Source organism: Loxodonta africana, chromosome 17 (genome assembly GCF_030014295.1).
Source record: "Loxodonta africana isolate mLoxAfr1 chromosome 17, mLoxAfr1.hap2, whole genome shotgun sequence".
NCBI classification, from domain to species: Eukaryota; Metazoa; Chordata; class Mammalia; order Proboscidea; family Elephantidae; genus Loxodonta; species Loxodonta africana.
The window spans coordinates 61,437,083-61,459,883 of NC_087358.1; the positions used below are offsets into that span (position 1 = coordinate 61,437,083).

Genomic DNA, 22,801 nt, shown 5'->3' on the forward strand with positions numbered 1-22,801 from the left:
AAAATGGAGCGTTATCACTTAAAAGGCACTGAATTCCTATTTGGGGATGATTAAAAAAAAAACCTTTTGGAAATGGATAGTGGTGATGGTTGTACAAGGTGGTGAATGTAATTAACACCTCTGAACCACACTAAAAAATGGCTATGATGGCAAACTTTTTGTTTTGTGTGTGACAGAGCAGAACTGTCCCATAGGGCTTTCTAGGCTATAATCTTTATGGGAACATATTTCCAGAACTTTCTCCAGAGAAGTGGCTCGGTGGCTTGACTGGGTGCGTTCAAAATGCCAATCTTTCAGTTATCAGCTGATTCAGTTAGCACCTGAGTGCTCAGCTGTTTGCCACCAGGGTGCTCTCTGTCATGTGCTCTCTCTCTCTCTATTCAGGTTACTTCTCAAAGCCTCTATTTTTGGCCTTTATAAAACAATAATAATAATATATCTCTCAAAGTGTTCTGAAGAATAAATAAAATTGTCTACCTTAAGTTCCTAGCATAGTTTCTGGCAAGGAACCCTGGTGGTGGTGTGGTTAAGAGCTTGGCTGCTAATCGAAAGTTGGCAGTTTGGCCCACCAGCCGCTCTTTGGGAGAAAGATGTGGCAGTTTGCTTCCGTAAAGATTATGGCCTTGGAAGCCCTAGGGGACAGTTCTACTCTGTCCTACAGTTGCTATGGGTCAGACTTGACTCAATGGCAATAGGGTTTATAGTTCCTGGCATATATTAGAAACATAATTAGTTCCCTTTCTCATCTTCTTCCATGTCCCTGGAGGTATGAAGCAGAAAAAGACAATTATCTGCTTAAACGCATTACAGTTTAGTGCTTTTATAGTTTAAGATGTGGACAGAACTATAAAATTTCCTTCTGGATCAGATTCTCCTCTTGTGGCAGATACTATACTTTGCCAAAAACCATTTACCTCTTTCTTCCTTGATAACAGCCCTCCAAATGTGTTTAAAAAAAAAAAAAAGTTGCTGTTGAGTCAATTCCAACTCATGGCAACCCATGTGTGTCAGAGCAGAACTGTGCTACATAAGGTTTTCAATGGCTAATTTTTGGAGGTAGGTCATCAGGCCTTTCATTGAAGGGCCTCTGGATGGACTTGAATCTATAATCTTTTGGTTCACAGATGGGTGTCTTAACCATTTGCACCACCCAGGGACTCCCCAAATATATTTAGGATTGCATAAATATCCTTTGCTCTTAGTGAAGGTGAAGCCAGCCCCTGGCCTAGAAGTTGGCTAAATCTAGTCCTTTAGTGGTAGATTACATTACTCTTCCCCCATGCGTCTGTCAGTTTGTCCTACTGTGGTGGCTTGCATGTTGCTGTGATGCTAGAAGCTATGTCACTGGCATTTCAAATACCAGTGGGGTCATGCATGGTAGACAGGTTTCAGTGGAGCTTCCAGGCTAAGACACAATAGGAAGAAGGACCTAGAGGTCTATTTCTGAAAAACGGGCTACTGAAAACCTTATAAATAGCAGTGGAGCATTGTCTGGTGTAGTGCCAGAACATAAGCCCTTCAGGTTGGAAGGCACTCAGATGATGCCTGAGAAAGAGCTGCCTCCTCTTAAAGTAGAGTAAATCTTAATGATGTGGATGGAGTCAAGCTTTCAGGACCTTCATTTGTTGAGGTGGCATGACTCAAAATGAAAAGAAACAGCTGCAAATATCCATTAAAAACGGGAACATCGAATGTACAAAGTATGAATCTAGGAAAATTTGAAGCTGTCAAAAATGAAATGGAACACATAAAGACCAATATCCTAGGCATTAGTGAGCTGAAATGGACTGGTACTGGCTATTTTGAATTGGACAATCATATTGAAGAGCAAAGACGTCACCCTGAAGACTAAGGTGCGCCTGACCCAAGCCATGGTATTTGCAATCGCATCACACGCATGTGAAACCTGGACAATGGAAAAGGAAGACCAAAGAAGAGTTGACGCCTTTGAATTGTGGTGTTGGTGAAGAATATTGAATATACCATGGACTGCCAAAAGAACAAACAAATCTGTCTTGGAAGAAGTGCAGCCAGAATGCTCCTTAGAGGCAAGGATGGTGAGACTGCATCTTACATACTTTGGGCATGTTGTCAGGAGGGATCAGTCCCTGGAGAAGGACATCAAGCTTGGTAGAGTACAGGGTCAGCAGAAAAGAGGAAGACCCTCGACAAGGTGGATTGACACAGTGGCTGCAACAATGAGCTCAAGCATAACAACGATTGTAAGGATGGCTCAGGACCAGGCAGTGTTTTGTTCTGTTGTGCATAGGGTCACTATGAGTAGGAACCAACTCGACGGCCCCTAACAACAATAACATCATTAATATAACATGCAAGTAAAATTTTGCTGAAGATCATTTAAAAGCGATTGCAGCAGTACATCGAGAGGGAACTGCCAGAAATTCAAGCCTGATTCAGAAGAGGATGTGGAATGAGGGATATCATTACTGATGTCAGATGGATCTTGAAAATACCAGAAAGCAGAGAGTATTAGAAAGATGTTTACCTGTGTTTTATTGACTATGCAAAGGCATTCAACTGTGTGAATCATAACAAATTATGGATAACATTGCAAAGAATGGGAATTCCAGAACACTTAATTGTGCTCACGAGGAGCCTGTACAAAGACCAAGAGGCAGTTGTTTGAACAAAACAAGGGGATACTTCGTGGTTGAAACTAAGGAAACGTGTGCGTCAGGGTTGTATAATTTCACCATACTTATTCTACCCATATGCTGATCAACTAATCCGAGAAACTGGATTATATGAAGAAATATGTGGCATCAGGATTGGAGGAAGACTCATCAAGAACCTCAGATATGCAGATGACACAACCTTCCTTGCTGAAAGTGAAGAGAATTTGAAGCACTTACTGATGAAGATCATAGACCACAGCCTTCACTATGGATTGTGCCTCAACATAAAGAAAACAAAAACCTTCACAGGTGGACCAATAAGCAACGTCATGATAAACGGAGAAAAGACTGAAGTTGTCAAGGATTTCATTTTACTTGGATCCACAATCAACCCCCGTGGAAGCAGCAGTCAAGAAATCAAATGACATATTGCATTGGACAAATTTTCTGCAAAAAACCTCTTTAAAGTATTGGAAAGCAAAGATGTCATTTTGAGGACTAAGATAAGATGCACCTGACCCAAGCCATGGTATTTTCAGTGACTTCATATGCATTCAAAAGCTGGACAATGAATAAGGAAGACTGAAGAAGAATTGATGCCTTCGAATAACGGTGGAGGAAAAGAATATTGAATATACTATGGACTGCCAGAAGAACGAACAAATCAGTCTTGGAAGAAGTACAGCCAGAATGCTCCTTAGAAGCAAGGATGGTGAGACTATGTCTCACATACTTTGGACATATTATTATCAGGAGCGATCACTCCCTGGAGAAGGACATCATGCTTGGTAAAGTAGAGGATCAGTGAAAAAGAGGAAAACCCTCAATGAAATGGATTGACACAGTGGCAGCAATAATGGGCTCAAACATCACAAGGCTTTGTGAGGATGGCTCAGGACCGGGCAGTGTTTCGTTCTATCGTACATAGAATCACTGTGAATTGGAATTGACTGGACGGCACCTAACAATAACATAAATTACTCTTCAGCAAATATTTACTCTTTTCCCATGACCACCATGAGAAGAGTACGCTCTCCTGCCCTATTAACTTTAGACTTGGAATGTGGGCAGATGTAAGAATATGCCTGTTCCCAACCCAGGCCTGCCTATCAAGGAGCCTCTGTCCTCTACCATGAGAAAACACATCCTGGGAAGCCCAGGTCAAAAAAGAAAGACAGACAGGTAGACCAGTTGCCCCAGAGGAACTGCCAACCTACAGCCTAAAGTAGAGCCACCCTAGCTGACCCATAGATACATGAGCAGGAAATCATTATTTACGACCATAGGTTCCTAAGATGATTTTGTGGTTGTTCAGCAGCAATAGCACTAGCTGACCCTTGGCCTATGGGATATTAAGGAGCCCTGGTAGCACAATGGTTAAGTGCTCAGATGCTAATGGAAAAGTCCACAGTTCAAATCCACCAGTGGCTGCATGGAAGGAAAGACCTGGAGATCTGCTCTCATGAAGACTGCAGCCTAGAAAACCCTATGGGGCAGTTCCAGGCTATTCTGTAGTGTTGCTATGAGTCGGAATCTGCTGGACAGCACACAACAACAACATGAGATGTTAGGTGAAGTAGGCTGGGAAGCTTCTGGGAAATGGTGCCCTTCTCTGACATAAAGTGCATGAAAATAAGCCCTCTCCTTAGTGCCACACCCTGTTTCCTGGCCTCAGGTGAAGTAGCCAGTGTATGACCATGAGGTGAAGGCCAAGAGAATCACAGACACCAGCTCAGAATCACTGACCCAATACCACTAACATCTCCCTTTTCTTGTAAAGTGACAAAAATAAACCCCTATTTACATAAGCCACGATTTGCTTGATAATTCTGTTATTTACAGCCTCATCCAGGGATGAGTCCCTGGAGAAGGACATCCTGCTTGGCAGAGTACAGGGTCAGCGGAAAAGAGGAAGACCCTCAACTAGGTGGATTGACACAGTGGCTGCAACAATGAGCTCAAGCATAACAACGATTGTAAGGATGGCGCAGGACCGGGCAGTGTTTCATTTTGTTGTGCATAGGGTCGCTATGAGTCAGAAACGACTCGACGGCACCTAACAACAACAACAACACAGCCTAACTGACCCTGATACATGTCCACACTGAAATCTAGAACTATTTAGTGCTAAGATTTTAATAAAGCATATGATAAAATACTTGCCGGTTTCCAGAAACGTTTTCTGTTCTGACTAGTTGTCACTCATTACGTTTTTGCGTCTTCATTGGCTCTTTCAGTCAGTGTTGCCTGCTAATTCACTACATACCCAAGGACTTAGGAAACCCCTCCAGGGAATTGTATTTCCCATAGCCACCATGATGGGTACTGTTGTGAATTGAATTGTGTCCACCTGAAAATATATATTGAAGTCCTAACCCTGTACCTGTGAACGTGACCCTATTTGGAAATAGGAGATTCTTTTGTTTTGTTAACGAGGCCATACTGGAGTAGGGCGGGTTCTAAACCTAATTCTTTCTGAGTGGGTTCTTATAAAAAGAGCAGAACAGACACAGTGGCACACATAAAGGGGGGAAGAGAGACACCATGAGCAGATCCTGCTGTAAGTCAAAGAATATCACAGACAGCCTAGGGCTGCTGACAAAGAGGGGCTGTCCCCTAGAGCTGATGCCCTAATTTGGACTTCTAGCCTCCCAGACTGTAAGAGAATGCATTCATTTCCTTTAAAGTATTTGTGTTATAGCAACACTAAGTAACTAAGCCAGGTACAAAGCTTCGTTTCCTTCAGGGAGTCTTCTTTCATTTCCAGTGTGCACAGAGGTTATTTCTTGAAATGTTTTGATTTGGCAACCTTTCAAGGGCTCTCATGGTTCTCCCTGCCTCCTTACTCCATGGGGGGCCATAAAAACCACAACAGGGAGATCTCTGTGCAAGAGAAAAAAAAGATGAGACAAACACCTTTCCTTTGATTCCTCATTTCTGAGCTAAATTGGTGCCACTAAGACCACAGATGTGGAGCAAGACTGCCTGAGTTCTACCACTTCCCAGTTGTGGGAATATGGGCAGGTTATTTAAACCCTTTTTTTGCCCTTTTTCTCATCAGTAAAATGGTGATGGTAATAGTACATACCTCATTGTATTGTAATCAGGCTTAAATGAGTTAGTACATATAAAATGCCTGAAAAAAAAAACCAAACCCATTGCCAATGAGTTGATCTGGACTCCTAGTGACCTTATAGGACATAGAGTTTCCAAGGAGTGCCTGGTGGATTTGAACTGCCAACCTTTTGGTTAGCAACTGTAGCTCTTAACCACTACGCCACCAGGGTTTCCATAAAATGTCCAGAATGGTGCAAAGTAAGCAACTGTTGTATAAGAATTGGCTGTTTTTGTGGTTTCTATCAAATCCTGTGGGGCAATGTAGGTAAGTGGCAGAATTCTTGTCTTCTGTGAGGAGATCCAGGTTTGATTCCTGGCCAATGCACTTCATGAGCAGCTACCACCAGACTGTCAGTGGAGGCTTGAGTGTTGCTGTGATGCAGAACAGGTTTCAGTGAAGCTTTGAGACTAAGACAAAGAAGAAAGGCCTGGCAATTTACGTTCAAAAATCAGCCAGTGAAAACCTAATGGCTCACAATGGTCCAATCTGCAACTGATCGTGGGGATGGCGCAGGACCAGACTGTGTTTCATTCCGTTGTGCATGGAATAACCATGAGTCGGGGGTCAACTCAATGACAGCTAACAACAGCAACATCAAAGCTTAAAATGCTTAGGCTTATAGAGAGGAGGATGGACAGACAGCATCAGGGAAGGGTGGAATGGTACAGTGGGATGATGGTTGATACTTGGTACTTGGAATAACTGAGTTATAGGATTAGTGATACATGTAGTGCTTACCTGCTTCATACAGCATCCTACTCAAGTGAGTCTGTTTTCTTTTACTTCTAGCAAAGGGGAGCTTATTCCTTCGTGAGGTTGTTCATCCCACGATAAATTTTTATCTTTGTAGCTTCTATTTATTGATGCTAATTTTTACTTTTTTTAGGGATATGCACAGTAAATTTAATCTCTCTTAAATGTGTCAATCTTTCAAATATCTTGTGTGGCACTATTGCCCACCCTTACCCCCTGTTGCCATAGGTCTTTCCCAGGATAGAAAGCTTTAACCCACGTGCCACTTTTCATAGGATGCCGGTTCACCCTGTAACACCCCATTGCCGTTGAGTTAATTCTGACTCATAGCAAACCTATAGGACAGAGTAGAACTGCCCCATAGAGATTCCAAGTAGCACCTGGTGGATTTGAACTGCCAACCTTTTGGTTAGCAGCCGTAGCACTTAACCACTACGCCACCAGGGTTTCCACCCTGTGACATGATGTCCTTATTTTAGCCATTCTCCAATGAACACACTCGAGTTTGCCCATGTCCCTTGTGTGTGACACAACACAGCAGCACAAAGCACAAAGCCCTGGCAAACCCAGCCTCTCCTTTGTTTTAGATTTGATATTTCTATTGATGCAACCTACACATTCATGGATCCCTCTGGCAGCCACATTGACTCATTCTGCACTGACTTCCCTGTATGTGAACTGCTACTAAACCTCCCTTTCTGTGTTCATCCAGCTAGCAATGCAACTCTGATGCAGAATCTTGTTTTTATTGTTATTACATTTCATCCTGTGAGGTGCGGTCCACCACTTTATCCTGTCAAGATCTTTTTGTGTCCTGATTCTGCCATCTACTGTGTTTTCCATCCCACCAAGATCGCCATGATCTGAAAATTTGATAAGCTTGCCCACCATGTCTTTATTCAAGTTCTGGATAAAACTGTGCCATAGATAAGGGCATACCACCAAAGTCCTATCCAGGTTGTCATTGATCCATTAGTCAGCACCGTTTAGAATATTTTTAACAAGTTTAGTATATTTTTAACAAGTTTCAAATTGTACATATCTACTCATAGGGATTTCACAGGACACTTTGCAAGTGCGGAAACATCAGGTCTGCAACATCTAAAAGTTTCAGAACCATATCTATATTAAAAACTATAACAAGGACAAAAGGAAATGGTATTGCTTGAAAATGCAGATGTCTGTAGTGGTCTTTTAAATGTTTATCAAAACTGTTGTTTTGATAATCCATTGCAGTGTGTAGATGGCATCTTTATACAATCTACATTTTTGAAAGTCAGAATTCTTTTGCAGGGTGTTTTCACGGGCAAGGACCTAAGCTGCGCACCCATACTCATGGTAAATCCAAACATGCTTGGGCAGGTGTGGGGGCTGATGGCACTGGCTCACTTGGCGTCTATTCACATGAAGTCTTTCAAGGAGCCTTGTTAAAAAGGTCAATGACTTGCCATATTAAGACTAATATTCTGCTCCAGAATTCTGACCAGAAGTCTTTGGGAAACTGAAGCCTCTCTTACTCAACCAGGCAGTATTCCAGATGGGAATGGAACCTACCACAAGATGAGAAAGAATAAGATGCATGTGTTTTGTCTGTAAATAATGCAATCATCAGATAAACCAAAAACTCCCCACTGAGTTGATTCTGACTCATAGCAAACCCATGTGACAGAATAGAACAGCTCCATAGGGTTTGCTTTGCTGTAATCTTTATGGAAGCAGATCACCAGGCCTCTTTTTCCATGGTCCTGCCACTTGTGCCACCCAGGGGCCTTAGCCATCAGATAGAAGGGACAATTTTCTATTATAGCAAAGTATGTGTTGCTTGAATTCCCCTTCAGTTCTAGAGGCCAGGGTAGAAACCACAGACTTCAGAAAACCATGGGGTGAGTCCTCACTCTACTATCTGATAGCTATGCCATGTAATCTGTTTTTAGAGAACCATTGCTAGTCCCTTAAGAAAAAAAATTATTATTATTTTTTTTATATTCTCACAATATTTTTTAATAACCTGGCCTTGAGTCTAGAATTGTCTGGGAGGTCCCAAGTTACCTACCCTAGTTTCTTTTTATATCTTACCTCTTTCTTTCATAGAGTTTATTTGGGCTTATAGAGTCAAAATTAAATCTCTGGGCCTTTCCCTTCTTGTCACTGATTCTTTCTCCCCATCATTTAATAATGCCTATTTTCTTTCTCATATACATTTTGAAATGTTTTCCCAAAGTCCTTGGCACATATCTGATCATGTCCAGCTTTTCCTTCTCTGGCAATCATTACTTCTAAGGTCTAAAGTAGTTTTTTTCACTTATTAAAATGGACCTTATGGGGACATTGGTAGTTCAATGGTAGAATTCTCTCACCTTCTATGCAGGAGACCTGGGTTCAACTCCTGGCTGATGTACTTCAAGCACAGCCACCACCCATCTGTTGTGGAGGCTTGTATACTGCTATGATGCTGAACAGGTTTCAGTAGAGCTTCCAAACTAAGACAGACTAGGAGGAAAGACCTGACAATCTACTTCCAAAAATCAGCCAATGAAATCCTTGTGGATCACAATGGTCCAATCCATAGCCGATCATGAAGATGGCTCAGGACTGCACAGTATTTTGTTCCATTGTGCGGGGGGTCGCCATGAGCCGGGGCTGACTCAATGGCAGCTAACGACAACAACAACAAATATGGACCTTAAACTCCAAACTGGGACTCTAATTTTCCTCATTTGTGGGACCAATGACCCCTGAGGGTTGATATGCATAAGTGATTTTGTTTGGGAATCTAAGAGAAGAGAGAGTTGTCCTTGAAGAGGTAAGAAAAACAGACAAGGTAATAGAAGAACAACCCCATTTCACCCCATGACACTTGTAGCCCTAAGAGATTACAGAGTCCAACAAAGACTGTAAGACTGAGCAGAAGCCACCCAGGAGTCTAGGTGATAAACAGCAGCACAGAGTGGGGTGAGGGCCACTTCCCTTCCCTTTTGTTTAAGGCCCCCTGAGGGCTTGGGGCAAGCAAGGAAAGATACCTGTGCCTGGCAGATCTGTCCTAGTGGAGAACTCTGCAGCAAAGTGAATCCTGGAGCAGGAGCAGCTGCAGAAGGATGTGAGCAGATAATTCCTCTTGGATTCATGGTTTTCCAGTGCAGCACTTACGCCCACGAGGTACAGTGACACTCTGCCTCTTATTCTAGCAGATTGGATTCCTTGAATTAGGGTTCGACCTCATCTTGGATTCCAATTATGACTCCCCTTTTTCTCATTTGTTTAATACCCATGGGGTCACATTTACCCAATGTTCTGTGAAAATACTTCATTACCCATGTTCTGCATTTAGACCTATGCAGTCTAGAGCATTGTTTAACTGTGAAATAATATTCAGCTTTTTTCTTTTTTCAAACCAGTGTTGTTGTATGCTGCCAAGTTGATTCCCACTCATAGCAACCCTCTAGGACAGAATACAAGTATCCTATAGACTGTAATCTTTACTGGAGTAGATTGCCAGGTCTTTTCTCCCAGAGCTGCTGGTGGTTCCAATCACCAACCTTTCAGTTAGCAGCCAACTGCTTAACCATTGAGCACCAGGGCTTCTTCTTCTCCTTCTTCTTTTTATATTCTGCCTAGTAATGAGATCATGGGTGTTTTCCCACCCCTACCCCCATTTTTCCTTTGTATTCAGCTTTAATTCCTTTTTGTTTAGCTAGTTATCATCCAAAACTGATGATATACATACAGTTTCATCATTCTCATATCTTAAGGTATTGCCCAAAAATCCGTATCTCATATTCTGACACCATCTACATAGCTAGTAAATTATCTTTTAATTTCTTTTTTCCTTACAGAATTCTAAACTTTAGTGGTATTAGGAAAATTTTGACTGTACTTCCAAGCCCTGAAGTTTCCTGTCTGACTTCACAGATCCCAGAAGCACCTCTTAGATTTTGTTGGTGGTATCTCCATATGCTAGGAAGTGCCCATTGCCTCAGTTCCAGTCTTACCCTTCTATACCCTTCTCTTTACCACAGTAGTGGGAAGACTGCCAAACACATTTCCCAGGATCCTCTGCCAGCTGGCATCCAGTGAGGTTTGCATGTTCTAATCAGGACATGGAAGGCTGGTGGAAAGGAGAAGACTTTTATTCCTGGCTTCTGCTGTACCTGTGGCCATGGCGGCAGAAACAGCAGGGATAGCAACAGTGGTGACAGCAACAGTGAGTAGCATTTGCATTTTGGAGGGAACGTGGAATTGAGGGTGGCAGTGAGTGCAGGTTGCTGGGGTCCTTCAGGCAGCAGCATTCCACTGGAAGCAGCCTCTGTGCCACAGTGTTCATGGGCTCTGGGTAAAATCATTTTCCCTTGAGTCCTCCAGCTCTAGGCGTGAGAGTTGTTAGGTGCCATCAAGTGATCCCATGTGACAGAGTAGGACTCCCCATAGGGTTTTCTAGGCTGTAATCATCATGGTAGTAGATTGCCGGGCCTTTCTCCCTTGGATCCACTGGGTGGCTTCGAACCACCAACGTTTCGGTTAGCAATCGAACGCTTAACAATTGCACCATCAGGGGTCCTTAGGTGTGATAGTAGCTTACTGCAGTTGTCAATCCTTGCATAACCTAATCTTCCCGGTTTTGCTCTTCTAGCCCATTTCAGTTCTTTTGAAACCAATTCCCTGTATTAAATTCCATCTCTGTCAAATCCCTAGCTTTGTTTCTGGTTTCCTGATTGGGCGGGCGTTAATGCTCCCTGTTATGGGTCAACATGTGTATGCAGCAGCCAGTGAATGTAGTATGCTGTAGGAGGGATTTCATCACATCCTGGAAAAACATTCAAGGAAGACTCAATTGACAACGTCAGCTCTACATACAGCTGTTTTTTATCTCTCCGTAGAGAATCACCAACCTCTCAGATCCGGTGGCAGATTTTGTCATATTCACTGGCATTTACAGCCTCTTGATTGTGCCATGTTTATTCCCCAGAAGGTCTGCATTCAAATTATTGAAAAAACCTCAAACCTTTTGGGTCGGTTGATCCACTTTCTTTCTTCTTTAAGTTATATGGTTTGATTCACCATTCTTATCTCCCTGGTTCCCGCCCTCACCCCGACCCCACCTTCAGCCTCCTAAGAATTTTGAATTCATGGTTTCCCTTTGGTATTTCTTCTTCCGTTTTCTCTAGAAACTCTTCATTTTTGCAGAGAAGCTGGCATTCAAAAGGAGGATTTTTCAGCAAAGAAAGGGAGCCTGCAGCAATAATTCTAGCAGACAAGGAAAAATGTTGTGCTCATGAATCAGGTTAAAACTTGAGGCTTATGCCGGTGAGGTCAGGGTGGGCAAGAATCTTGTGCTGGAGATTAATTATCCTTGGGTGTCCCCTCTAATCAAGAGCAAATACGAAGAATCTCTCTCCCTCAAACGATAGAAAAAGAACGTGATCTTGGACTATGGGACAATTCTGTAGGCTACCATAGTCAAATTCATCTCACACCTCTATATTTAGAAACTGTTCCTTCATCCTTCTGAGCAAGGGAGGTAGGGGGCTATTAACTCCAATCCGGGAAATCTCATGTAATGGCCTGTTGCCCTGCTGGATTTCTTGACCGTTAACATTCAGTATCTCTGCCTCCAGGCACTTCCCTCTCTGGGTCTATATAGAACGCGGATGTGATGGATTTAGAAGTTGACACCTAATTAGATTCAAAATTTGGAAGACAAAGAAATTATATAGTGCAGTTGAATGTTGTCCAGACGCAGGACAAGGCAAATAGCCAATTTTCCAAAGCTCTTTGTTTCATCACATGGTGTTGCTTGGATATCGATGTATCAACAGACTGAATCACCGTCACCACCATGAGAAGAAAGAGACCTTGAGAGGAAACGAAATTGAATGTGAATGCCAGCTTTTAAAAAAAGGAAAAAAACTACAATAGTGGGTAAGTTCTTTTTAAGCAAATCTGTCTTTTTGTTTCAGATATAAGTTATTTTGCAGATGTGTTTTCTCCCTGAATTTGCCAAGCATTTTAATCAAACTTTATCTAGTATAGACCACTTGACTAAGTAAGTTGTATTTCTTCAGCAATAGCCCAAGAAAAGCACACATGAGTTGTTGCCACAGGAAGGCTCATCTGTCATTTCCTTATGCTATTTGAGGAGAAAAGACGTCTTTTCAGCATTGAAGAATATTTATTCTCTGCTCTACAGGTCTGGAAAATGAGACGGGGATATTGAGACGATTTGAGTAGATGATAGAATGCAAGTTTCCATCACAGAGAGTATTAAGAGAGTATATCTTGGTTGGTATAGTTTTTGGAGTCCACATTGAAGGAAAGCAGTGTTAAATAAAATATTTATAGTTTAATTTTAAGTTTTTATCATGGAAACAAGGCAGAGAAAGGCATTGACTGATATTTTCCTAAGAAATCTTTCTTCTGGAAGATCTGAGCATTAGGTCTATAAACTCAGAACCACTGGGTGTTTCTCACATATTAAATTACCCTTAAGCACATGTATGTGTGTGTGTGTGTGTGTTTGCGTATGCATGTGCCTGCACATGCATGAACACACACTAAGGTAGGGTAGCAAGGGAAGACTGGCATAAAGTGAGAGCATTCTATATTCATGATACAATTTAACCAAACAGCCCTATAAAAGGTAGGCATTATAATGGCCATTGTACAGATAAGACTGAGGATAACAGAAGCAGCTCAAGTCTGTCTGATTCTAAAAGCCACACCACTTTTATTACAATTTCTTTTCTTTAGCTAGCACGTATGGAGGTATTGAGGACAGTCTGCTACATTTAGAGGATCTGGTATTTTTTTTGGGGGGGGGTATTAATTAAGGAGCCCTGGTGGCACACTGGAAACCCTGGTGGCGTACTGGTTAAGTGCTACGGCTGCTAACCAAAAGGTCAGCAGTTCGAATCTGCCAGGCGCTACTTGGAAACTCTATGGGGCAGTTCTACTCTGCCCTATAGGGTCGCTATGAGTCAGAATCGATTTGACGGCAGCGGGTTTTTGATGGTACAGTGGTTAAGCACTTAGCTGATAACTGAAAGCTCAGCAGTTTGAACCCACCAGCCACTCTATGGGAAAAAGATGTGACAGTCTGCTTCTGTAAAGGTTTACAGCCTTGTAAACCCTATGGGGCAGTTCTACTCTGACCTATAGTGTCACTAGGAGTCGGAATTGACTCAACAACAATGGGTTTGGATTTGGTTTGGTACTATACTGCCTTTGTTATGCTCTTACTTCCTGTCACTCAGTAGTTAACACTGCTGACAAGCAAAGGAGTAAGCAGAGGGAAAAATGCTTGGGGCTTCCACTCAGTCCCTTGGCAGTCCTATTTCAATATATCTGTACTTCCTTGATCGTGAATTTTTTTATATTATTATATATACCTCTCAGATTTTAAACCCTAAATCACATGGAAAGAAGACCTAAACATTGCAGATGTGATTCCTCTATTTTATATCTTTGTCAAGGAAGTGGTAAGCAATATGGCTACGTTTAAGTTTATTTTAACATATGTTGTTGTTGCTAGGTGCTGTTGAGTCGGTTCTGACTCACAGCGACCCTATGGACAACAGAACGAAACACTGCCTGATCCTGCACCATCCTCACAATCCTTGTTATGCTTGAGCTCACTGTTGCAGCCACTGTGTCTATCCACCTCATTGAGGGTCTTCCTCTTTTTTGCTGACCCTCCACTTTACCAAGCATGATGTCCTTCTCCAGGGACTGATCCCTCCTGATAACATGTCCAAAGTATATGAGATGAAGTCTCACCATCCTTGCTTCTAAGGAGCACTATGGCTGTACTTTAAAGTATAGTGCTATAAAATTGCAAATCTAAACATGCAAGTTATAGAGAATGATGTGAAAAATATATGATACTGCCGCTAAAAATAATGTTTAAAGGAATACTTAATGACCAGAGAAAAATACAAAATCTCACTTCCCTAAAATCATACAATATGCATGGGGGGGGGGAATTAATCAAATGCCAATGACAGTTATGAATAGAGTATACATACTTTTATTTTCTTCAATTTCTAAATTTTTCCAGATTTTCTAAGATGACGTATATTACTTCAATAATCAGAAAAGGCAGTAAATACTTAAAATTATCAAGAAATAACTGTTGTAGACATGGTATGGCTCTACAACCCACCCGTTCCAAATAAAATGCCATACCGTGTTCAATGGCTTCTCATATAAAAGGCAATCTTAAAACCCTAAAAACCCTAGTGAAGCAGATGGACACATGCCTTTGTATTATTCCTTCCATAAACAAGGAGGGGCGGGGTAGATAGGGGAAAGTGCAGAACTAAGCAGTCTAGTGAGGTCCATTTACTCCACAGCAGGTAAGAAAATGTTTTTATCCCTTGAAATACTAACCTCCATCCATCCATCCATCCACCCGTCCACCTGTCCACCCACCTACCATCTGTCATCTACTTCCTCACTTAGGTACATCTCCCAAATTGTTTGAACAAAATGAAATTTTATCCTATACTTTGTTTTTCCTTGAAGGTACAGGATAAAGAATGGGAGAAAACTGGAAAAGACAACAAAAACCTTGGAAAGTTCCACAGATTCCGTACATTCGAGTCCCTGCTTCTGCCTCAGACACTTCATTACTGAAGGTGCAGCCTATAATTCGCGGATGGGAGGACCATGTCTGTCTCTCCTTCAGAGCTTGTTAAGCACCATCGGGCAGAATATTTGGTCTAGCCCAGGCCCTCGGTGTGTGTTAAAGGCATGTGTGAGTGAACGAATGAGAATCCGGAATGATCTACACCAAGGGGCCAATGGTGGTTTAGTGCAGGAGACCCAGGTTCAACTCCTAGTCGATGTACCTCATGCGCAGTCACCACCTATCTGTCAGTGGGGCCTTGTGTGTTGCTATGATGTTGCACAGGTTTCAGCAGAGCTTCCAGACTAAGATGGACTAGGGAGAAAGGCCCGATGATCTACTTCCAAAAATTAGCCAACGAGAACCCTACAGGTCACAAAGGTTCAACCTGCAAAGGATCATGGGATGGCTCGAGACCAGGCGATGTTTAGTTTCATTGTGTATGGGGACACCACGAGTCAGGGGCTGACTCAAAGGCGCTAACAGCACCAACTCTTACACTTATCCCCTTTCCGGGGCTCTGGTAAATGGCTGTCTCTCTGTTGCTGACACAGTACCAGTGATGGGAAACACTACCAGTGATGGGAAACTAAGGGACCACACCATGGCTCCACTGTTGGAAGGCTACGTTTTTTGAGTTTTAGCTCCTTTTGGTCAAATTTAGTTAAAGCCATTCCCATAAATGCTGTTTGTAAAATTTTCGGGTCTCTTCCATCCCCTCGAGGATATTAGTGATATTACCCTTTGCTTCTCATTTAGGAAGTTGAAAGTTTTACTAAGGAAAAGATGTAAGCACTTTTTTCTTGTAAAATAAAACCCTAACTTTTAAGGTTTTATATTGTGTAATTGAAACTCCCATTGCGCTTTGTACCTTTGCTCTTGAAACTGGCTTGCAATTCCCACTTTCTACTGTTCTCAATCATTTGAAGAAGTTTAATTAGTTATTCAGGAATGGAATCCAGTCTCTTCTTTAAATATATTACCTTTTTAAACGTCTAATTCAGAAACCATAAAGTTGAAGTAATGTCTGAAATTGTGAGGTACTTGGTTTTGCTATTTTCATCTTGGATATATTTTTTATATAAAAATGTGAGGTCTTTAGTCTTCAAAAGAAAAATCTGACACCCTACTTTTATATAATTATTTTAAATTTAGCTTTTATTACTATCTTTTTTCATTACCTTATGTTAGATGTCCTTACATGGTTACAACTAGCTTTGAAAAATTCTATTACTGTTTTAGATATTTCGACTGAAAGCGAATTTACTTTATCTTGATTTTTCTAGAATGTTGATGCCACTATCTCAGTTTTTCCACTTGAAAAGCTAGCACAATAATTGCCCATATCATAGGATTGCTGTCAGTTAGGAAATAATACATGCAAAATGCTTAGCATAGCATGTAAGAAACACTTGAGATACACTAAGTGTAACAGTAATGGGAGTCTAAGCCCTTTTTGTTCCTCCCTCGCACTATGGCAGGAGGTTTCTAAATGGTTTCTGGCCTGTCTTCCTTCAAGCCCATTATCCACAGCAAGGTCAACATAATCTTTCTAAAATGCAAATCTTGTCAGCTTAAAGTAGAATTTCTCAATCTTGATACTATTACCATTTGGGGCCAGATAATTCTTTGTTACAACGAATTGGGGGCTGTCCTGTGTGTTGCAGGATGTTTAGCAGCACATCTGGCCTCTACCCACTAGATGTTAGTAGTACCCCTCCCACCAGTTGTGACAACCAAAAATGTCTCCAGATGTTGCCAAATGTCCCTTGGGGGCAAAATCATTTCCATTGAAAACCACTGCCTTAAAGAAAGACGTTCAATGGCTCCTCATATAGAAACTTGAAACTCTAACGTAGCATCAAAGGTCGCCATGATCTTCCCCTACATAACTCTACTGCCTTTTCAACTAAGACTCCATGCTCCAGCTGAACTTAAAAAGAAAAAAAAAAAAGTATTTCCAAACATATCCAGATATTTTATACCCCGTAAGAGAATTTGTGCCAGTTTCTCCCTCTGTCTATAATTAGCCTTTTCTTTTAGCCCAGTGGCTCTCAAATTTTAGTATGTATGCATCGGAATCACCCACAGGGCTTGTTAAAACCCAGAATGCTGGCTCTCAACCCCACGTTTCTGATTCTATAGATTTGGAGCTGGGTTTCAGAATTTGCATTTCTGACATGGTCCTAGGTGTTGCCAACACTGCAGGTTGGAGGACCATCCTTTCAGAACCAGTATGAGTCCGTGGATGGTGTAAACAGTTAACGCTCTCAGCTGCTAACTGAAAGGTTGGCAGTTTGAGTCCACCGAAGAGGTACCAAGGGAGAAAGTTCCGGTGATCTACTTCCAAAAAAATCAGCCATGGAAAACCCAGTGGAGCACAGTTCCACCCTGACACACACGGCACCACCACGAATAGGACCAACTCCACAGCAACGGGTTTTGAATCTAGTCCCTGTAAAGAGTTCCTCCTCACCCTGTAAGATTCAGGTGTGGTGATCATCTCATTTAGAAAGCCTTCCTTGACTGCTACGGGCAGAGTTTGCTCTCCTTCTTTGTTTTCACAACATCTTTATACAAAAGGTGTGGAACACTTACCACGTAACCTACCTATTCACCTATCATCTCCCTGCTCGCTGAGAACTCTTGGTTGAAAGGACTTGTTTACCAATCTCTGTATCTGCAAGTCTGGCACACTTCAGGCCCTGTTTAGATTCTCACAGCCCATCTTCCTCATCACAGATAATACTAGATCAATACATGTCTCGGTCATCCAGTGTTGCTATAACAGAAATACGCCACAAGTGGATGGCTTTAACAAAGAGAAGCTTATTCTCTCACAGTCCGGTAGGCTACAAGTCCGAATTCAGGGCGCCGGCTCCAGGAGAAGGCCTTCTCTCTCTGTCAGCTCTGGAGGAAGGTCCTTGTGATGCATCAGTCTTCCCTTGGTCTGGGAGCATCTCAGCGCAGGAACCTCAGGTCCAAAGGATGCACTCTGCTACTGGCACTGCTTTCTTGGTCGTATAAGGTTCCCATGTCTCTCTGCACACTTTTCTCTTTTATATCTCAAAACAGATTGAATTAAGACACTACCTCATCTTGTAGATCTCATTAATATAACTACCACTAATCCAACTCATTACATCATGGTGATAGGATTTACAACACATAGGAAAATCACATCAGATGACAAAATGGTAGACAATCATACAGTACTGGGAATCATGACCTAGGCAAGTTGACAGATAGTTTGGGGGGTTATGACTCAATCCATGACAGATGTTATAAGATCTTTGAAAATCTTGGCTCTTCCTCAGCCCAATACCTTGAATCTCTTATTTATCCATTTTCACCATCACACAGGCCAGTAGAAGATTTTTAAGCAAACTAAGAGATGAAGCTATATATTATTGTTGTTAGTTGCCCTCCAGTCAGCTCCAACTCATGGTGACTCCATGTGCAACAAAACAAAATGCTGCCATGTCCTGTGCCAACTCCACAATCGTTGCTATGCTTGAGCCCATTGTTGCAGCCAAGGTATATTCTGAGTGACTCCCAACCTAAGGGATTCTTCTTCCAGCACTACATTGGGCAATATTCTGTTGTCGCCTATAGGGTTTACACTGGCCAATTTTCAGAAGTAGATCACCAAGTCTTTCTTTCTAGTCTGTCTTAATTTGGAAGCTTTGCTGAAACCTGTCCACCATGGGTGACCCTGTTGGTATCTGAAATACCAGTGACGTACGTAGATCCCAGCATTATAGCAACATGCAAGCTATCACAATACAACTGCCAGATGGCACATGTATATTATATATGTTAGAATTGACTCGATGGCAACTAACAACAACATATATGGAGCCCTGGTGGCACAAATGGTTAAGTGGTGCAAACAGCCCTGGTAGCTAACTGAAAGATTGTCGGGTTGAAGCCACCCAGTGGCTCCGCAGGAGAAAGACCTGTCCATCTGGTTCCATAAAAATTACAGCCAAGAAAGCCCTATGAGGCAGTTCTATTCTACAGCACACGAGGTCGCCATGACTGAGAACTGACTCGATGGCACCACAGCAATATATATAACAAGATATGAATTTATTGCTGTGGAAGTCAGTTTTGAATACATCACACTTTTAATCCTATAGAACTTCATCAACTCATCAAAACCAACTGCTCTGCTCTGATAGGACCTGACCCAAGGGCAGCAGCGCTACTTCTACAGCATCATGAGGATTTACAGCTGTAGCCCCCAGTGGGAGGCCCTGCAGACCTGCTACCTTCACAGCCTTCAGCGCCAGCAGCTGCTCGGTGAGCATAACCATCTGACCAGAACCAAGGATCATAGAGAAGGGACTCATGTGCTGCAGCTAGAAGTCAAGTTCCCAGAGAAAGAATTCAGATAGAACAGCCCCTGTCAGCGTGCTATTTTATCAACATGGTTGGCTGGCCAAGTTAAAAAATGATTATCCCTGACAGCAGAAAGTAAGGTTTTATGGGTAAATTCAGAGGGTTTACAGAACTTGGAGTATGGATTGTAATAAAATGATAACAACTCTACAACTCTCTGAGATTTATAGGAACTTGATGTGTTGCAAACAGTTAAGCATTTGGCTGCTAATCATAAGGCTGGTGGTTCAAGTCTATGCAGAGGTGCCTCAGAAGAAAGGCCTACTTCCAAAAAATCAGCCATTGAAAACCCTGTGGAGCACAGTTCTGTGCTGCCACTCATGGGGTTACCATGAGTCCGGGTTTACTAGATGGCAACTGGATTGGTGTTTTTCTTTTTTTTTTTGATCTAGTAGAAATGGCCCTGGCCAGCCTAGGCTCAGACCACAGCTCAAACCCCCTTGCTGGTTGTATGAACTCAGAGGCTCACTTGGCTGTCAACAATCATAGTTACAGGTGTTGAGCATTTACCATGTGTCAGGCATTGTGCTTGGAGCTCTACGTACATTATTTCATTTTCTCCCAACTTTAGAGCTGTGGGAATCCCTGAGTGGTGCAAATCATTAAGCACTCAATTGCTAACCCAAAGGTTGGTGGTTAGAGACCACTCAGAGGTGCCTCAGAAGAGAGGCCTAGCAATCTACTTCCAAAAATTCAGCCACTGAAAACCATATGGAGCAGTTCTACACTGACACATATGGGGTCACCATGAGTCAGAATCCACTCAACAGCAACGGGTTTGGCTTGTTTTGGTTGAATGGTTTTTGTTTTTGTTTAACGGTTTTTGTTTTGGTTTTACAGCTGTGGAAAATGAGTGCAGGTAGGTTATGTAACTTGATCAAGATCATGCAGACAGCAAATATTAGAGCTAGGAATTGAAGTCAGAGCCAGCATACTCTAAGGACCATGCGTTTTTACCCCCACGTGCTGCAGTCTGTCCTCTTCTGCCAACTTCCTCAGATTTTATGAAGCACAAGTAGGATAATGATTGCAAGAGACCCTCATAAGCTATAAGCACCAACCTACTGAAAGGTGTAATTGCTGTTAAGTCCCTTTTCTTTTAGGAAATGTATTCAGTCTCCAGTCCCTGTCTATTAGTCTCTTCTCTGAACACCAAAAGAGCTTATTTTTTTTAACCACTCGTTTGACACAGGCTACCTTATATTGTTGTTTCTGTGTTTACACAAAAGGAAGACCATTTTTGTAAATGGTTTCATAAAAACTGAGGGCTTTGTATGCACCAGGCACTGTTCTTGCACTTTGCATGTATTGTCTTGTTTAAAACACTAACACATCTACACGGTAGGTGCTTTTACAACTCACATTTTACAGATGAGAAAACTGGCATGTGGATAAGTTAGCTAACCTGATCAGGGTCACGCAACTAGTAAATGGAGTTAGAATTTGGTCTGTCTGAAATGTTGCAGAAATATCATCTAGTAGTTTTGTTTGTGGAGCCGTGGTGGCATAGTGTTTAAAAGCTTGGCTGCTAACCAAGAGGTCAGCAGTTCAAATCTACCAGCTACTTCTTGGAAACCCTGTGGGGCAGTTCTACTCCGTCCTACAGGGTCTCTATGAGTCACAATAGACTCTACGACAATGGGTTAGGTTAGGTTAGCTTTGTTTGTAGAGTAAATCTGCATAGAAGTTAACAAACTCCAGAAGCAGAGATAGTCAATGTTTTACCAGCCATTGTGAAGTTGATTCTGACTCATGCCAACCCCATGTGTGTGAGAGTAGAACTCTGCCTCATAAGGTTTTCAATGAGTAATTTTTTTGGAAGTAGATCACCAGGCCTTTCTTCCAAGGTGCTCTGGGTCAACTTACACTCCCAGTCTTTCAGTTAGCAGCCAAGCACATTAACCATTTGTACTACCCATAGCTTCCTGTTCAACATTTGTTGTGTGCCATGGGGTCAATTCCGACTCATAGCAACCCTATAGGACAGAGTAAAACTGTCTCTATAGGGTTTCCTAGGCTGTAACCTAGAAGAAGATTGCCAGGTCCTTTCTCCCACAGAGCCAATGGTGAGTTCGAACTACCGACCTTCCGATTTAATGTTTAGGGCTCATAAAATTCACCAAAGGTACCTTATTAAAATTCAGACTCCCAGGGTTAACTTTCAGAGTTTCTGATTCAGGTCTTTGGCATAGACTCAGAATTTTTAACAAGCATTTTAAAATTGCACTTGACCTCTGTCAGATGATTCTATAGTAGGTGGTCTGCAGACTATCCTTTGAGAAGTGCTGAGGAAGATCTACTAAATCTGTTTCTGGTTTGAAAGTTTTGACATTAAACAAACAAACAAACAAAAAACCCCACTGCTGACAAGGTTTGTATTAAAGATAAACAATTCATGCAGTTTCCTCAAGTCCCTTCCTGAAGGATTTTTCATGGTAATCAGTGATGAAGTATTTACTAACTTATTGAATGATAAATGTTAAAGAAGAAAATACTGTACCTGTCCTAAAGATTGTATCATCGAGGCATTCTAAGGACAATGGTTATCCTTTTCAACACTGGCGGAGTAGATGAAATTGTGTACACACATGTGAATGTCTGCAGTTCTGTTTGCTTACCGGTTTTGTAAAATTGCTGACTTTAAAGTTTCTCTCATTTCTTTCTCCTAGGCTATATTACTCAACGGGAGGCGTTGGCTTGTGCTGCTGTCCTGAGAGATTCAGCCAACGCAGCCTCAGCCAAAGTAGCCCGTCAAAGAGCCATCTTCCCCAGGAAGGCTTCAGCTGTGGCAAGAAAATGGCCGCCGACACGATCTGTGTCTGTGCTTCCGCCCAGGGCCCAAAGCGCAGGGCTCCGATGCTTTCAGGAACCGTGGTTTACTTAAGCTCTGAAACAGGCAGTTTGCCCATGTTTCCCTGGTGTATTGTTAGTTGCCCTGGAGTCAGCTCCGACTCATGGCGACCCCTTGTGCCATCCTCATGATCCTTGGTAGGTTTGATTCCATTGTTATGGCCATTGTTTCAATCCATCTCACTGAGGTTTTCCCTCACTTTCACTGACCTCCTACTTTACCAAATGTGATGCCTTTTTCTAGTGGTAGGTACTACCTGATGATAAGCCCAAAGTAAGTGAGTCAAAATCTCAGACAATATTCCATGATCCATAGGGTTTTCATCAGCTAATTTTTGCAAGTAAATTGCCAGGTCTTTCTTTGGAGTCTGTCTTAGCCTGCAAGCTCTGCTGAAGCCTGTCCACCATGGGTGACCCCAC

At 42.2% G+C, this 22,801-nt stretch overlaps 1 protein-coding gene across 1 annotated transcript; it reads left to right on the plus strand.

Moving 5' to 3' along the window:
- The first annotated feature begins 14,776 nt into the window (after positions 1 to 14,776).
- FAM216B (family with sequence similarity 216 member B) lies at positions 14,777 to 22,415 on the plus strand. The gene is made up of 3 exons (XM_003412659.3): positions 14,777 to 15,137; positions 19,312 to 19,432; positions 22,201 to 22,415. Exons 1-3 carry the CDS (start codon positions 15,039 to 15,041, stop codon positions 22,413 to 22,415), a joined length of 435 nt encoding a protein of 144 aa, XP_003412707.2. The 5' UTR covers positions 14,777 to 15,038.
- The last annotated feature ends 386 nt before the right edge of the window (positions 22,416 to 22,801 follow it).

Excerpts from the sequence above, each read along its gene's own strand:
- FAM216B (XM_003412659.3), top strand. The coding sequence starts at position 15,039 with ATGGGAGAAAACTGGAAAAGACAACAAAAACCTTGGAAAGTTCCACAG. Across the intron at positions 15,138-19,311 it reads CAGACACTTCATTACTGAAG|GACCTGACCCAAGGGCAGCA; the intron begins GTGCAGCCTATA and ends CTGCTCTGATAG. Across the intron at positions 19,433-22,200 it reads TCAGCGCCAGCAGCTGCTCG|GCTATATTACTCAACGGGAG; the intron begins GTGAGCATAACC and ends TCTTTCTCCTAG.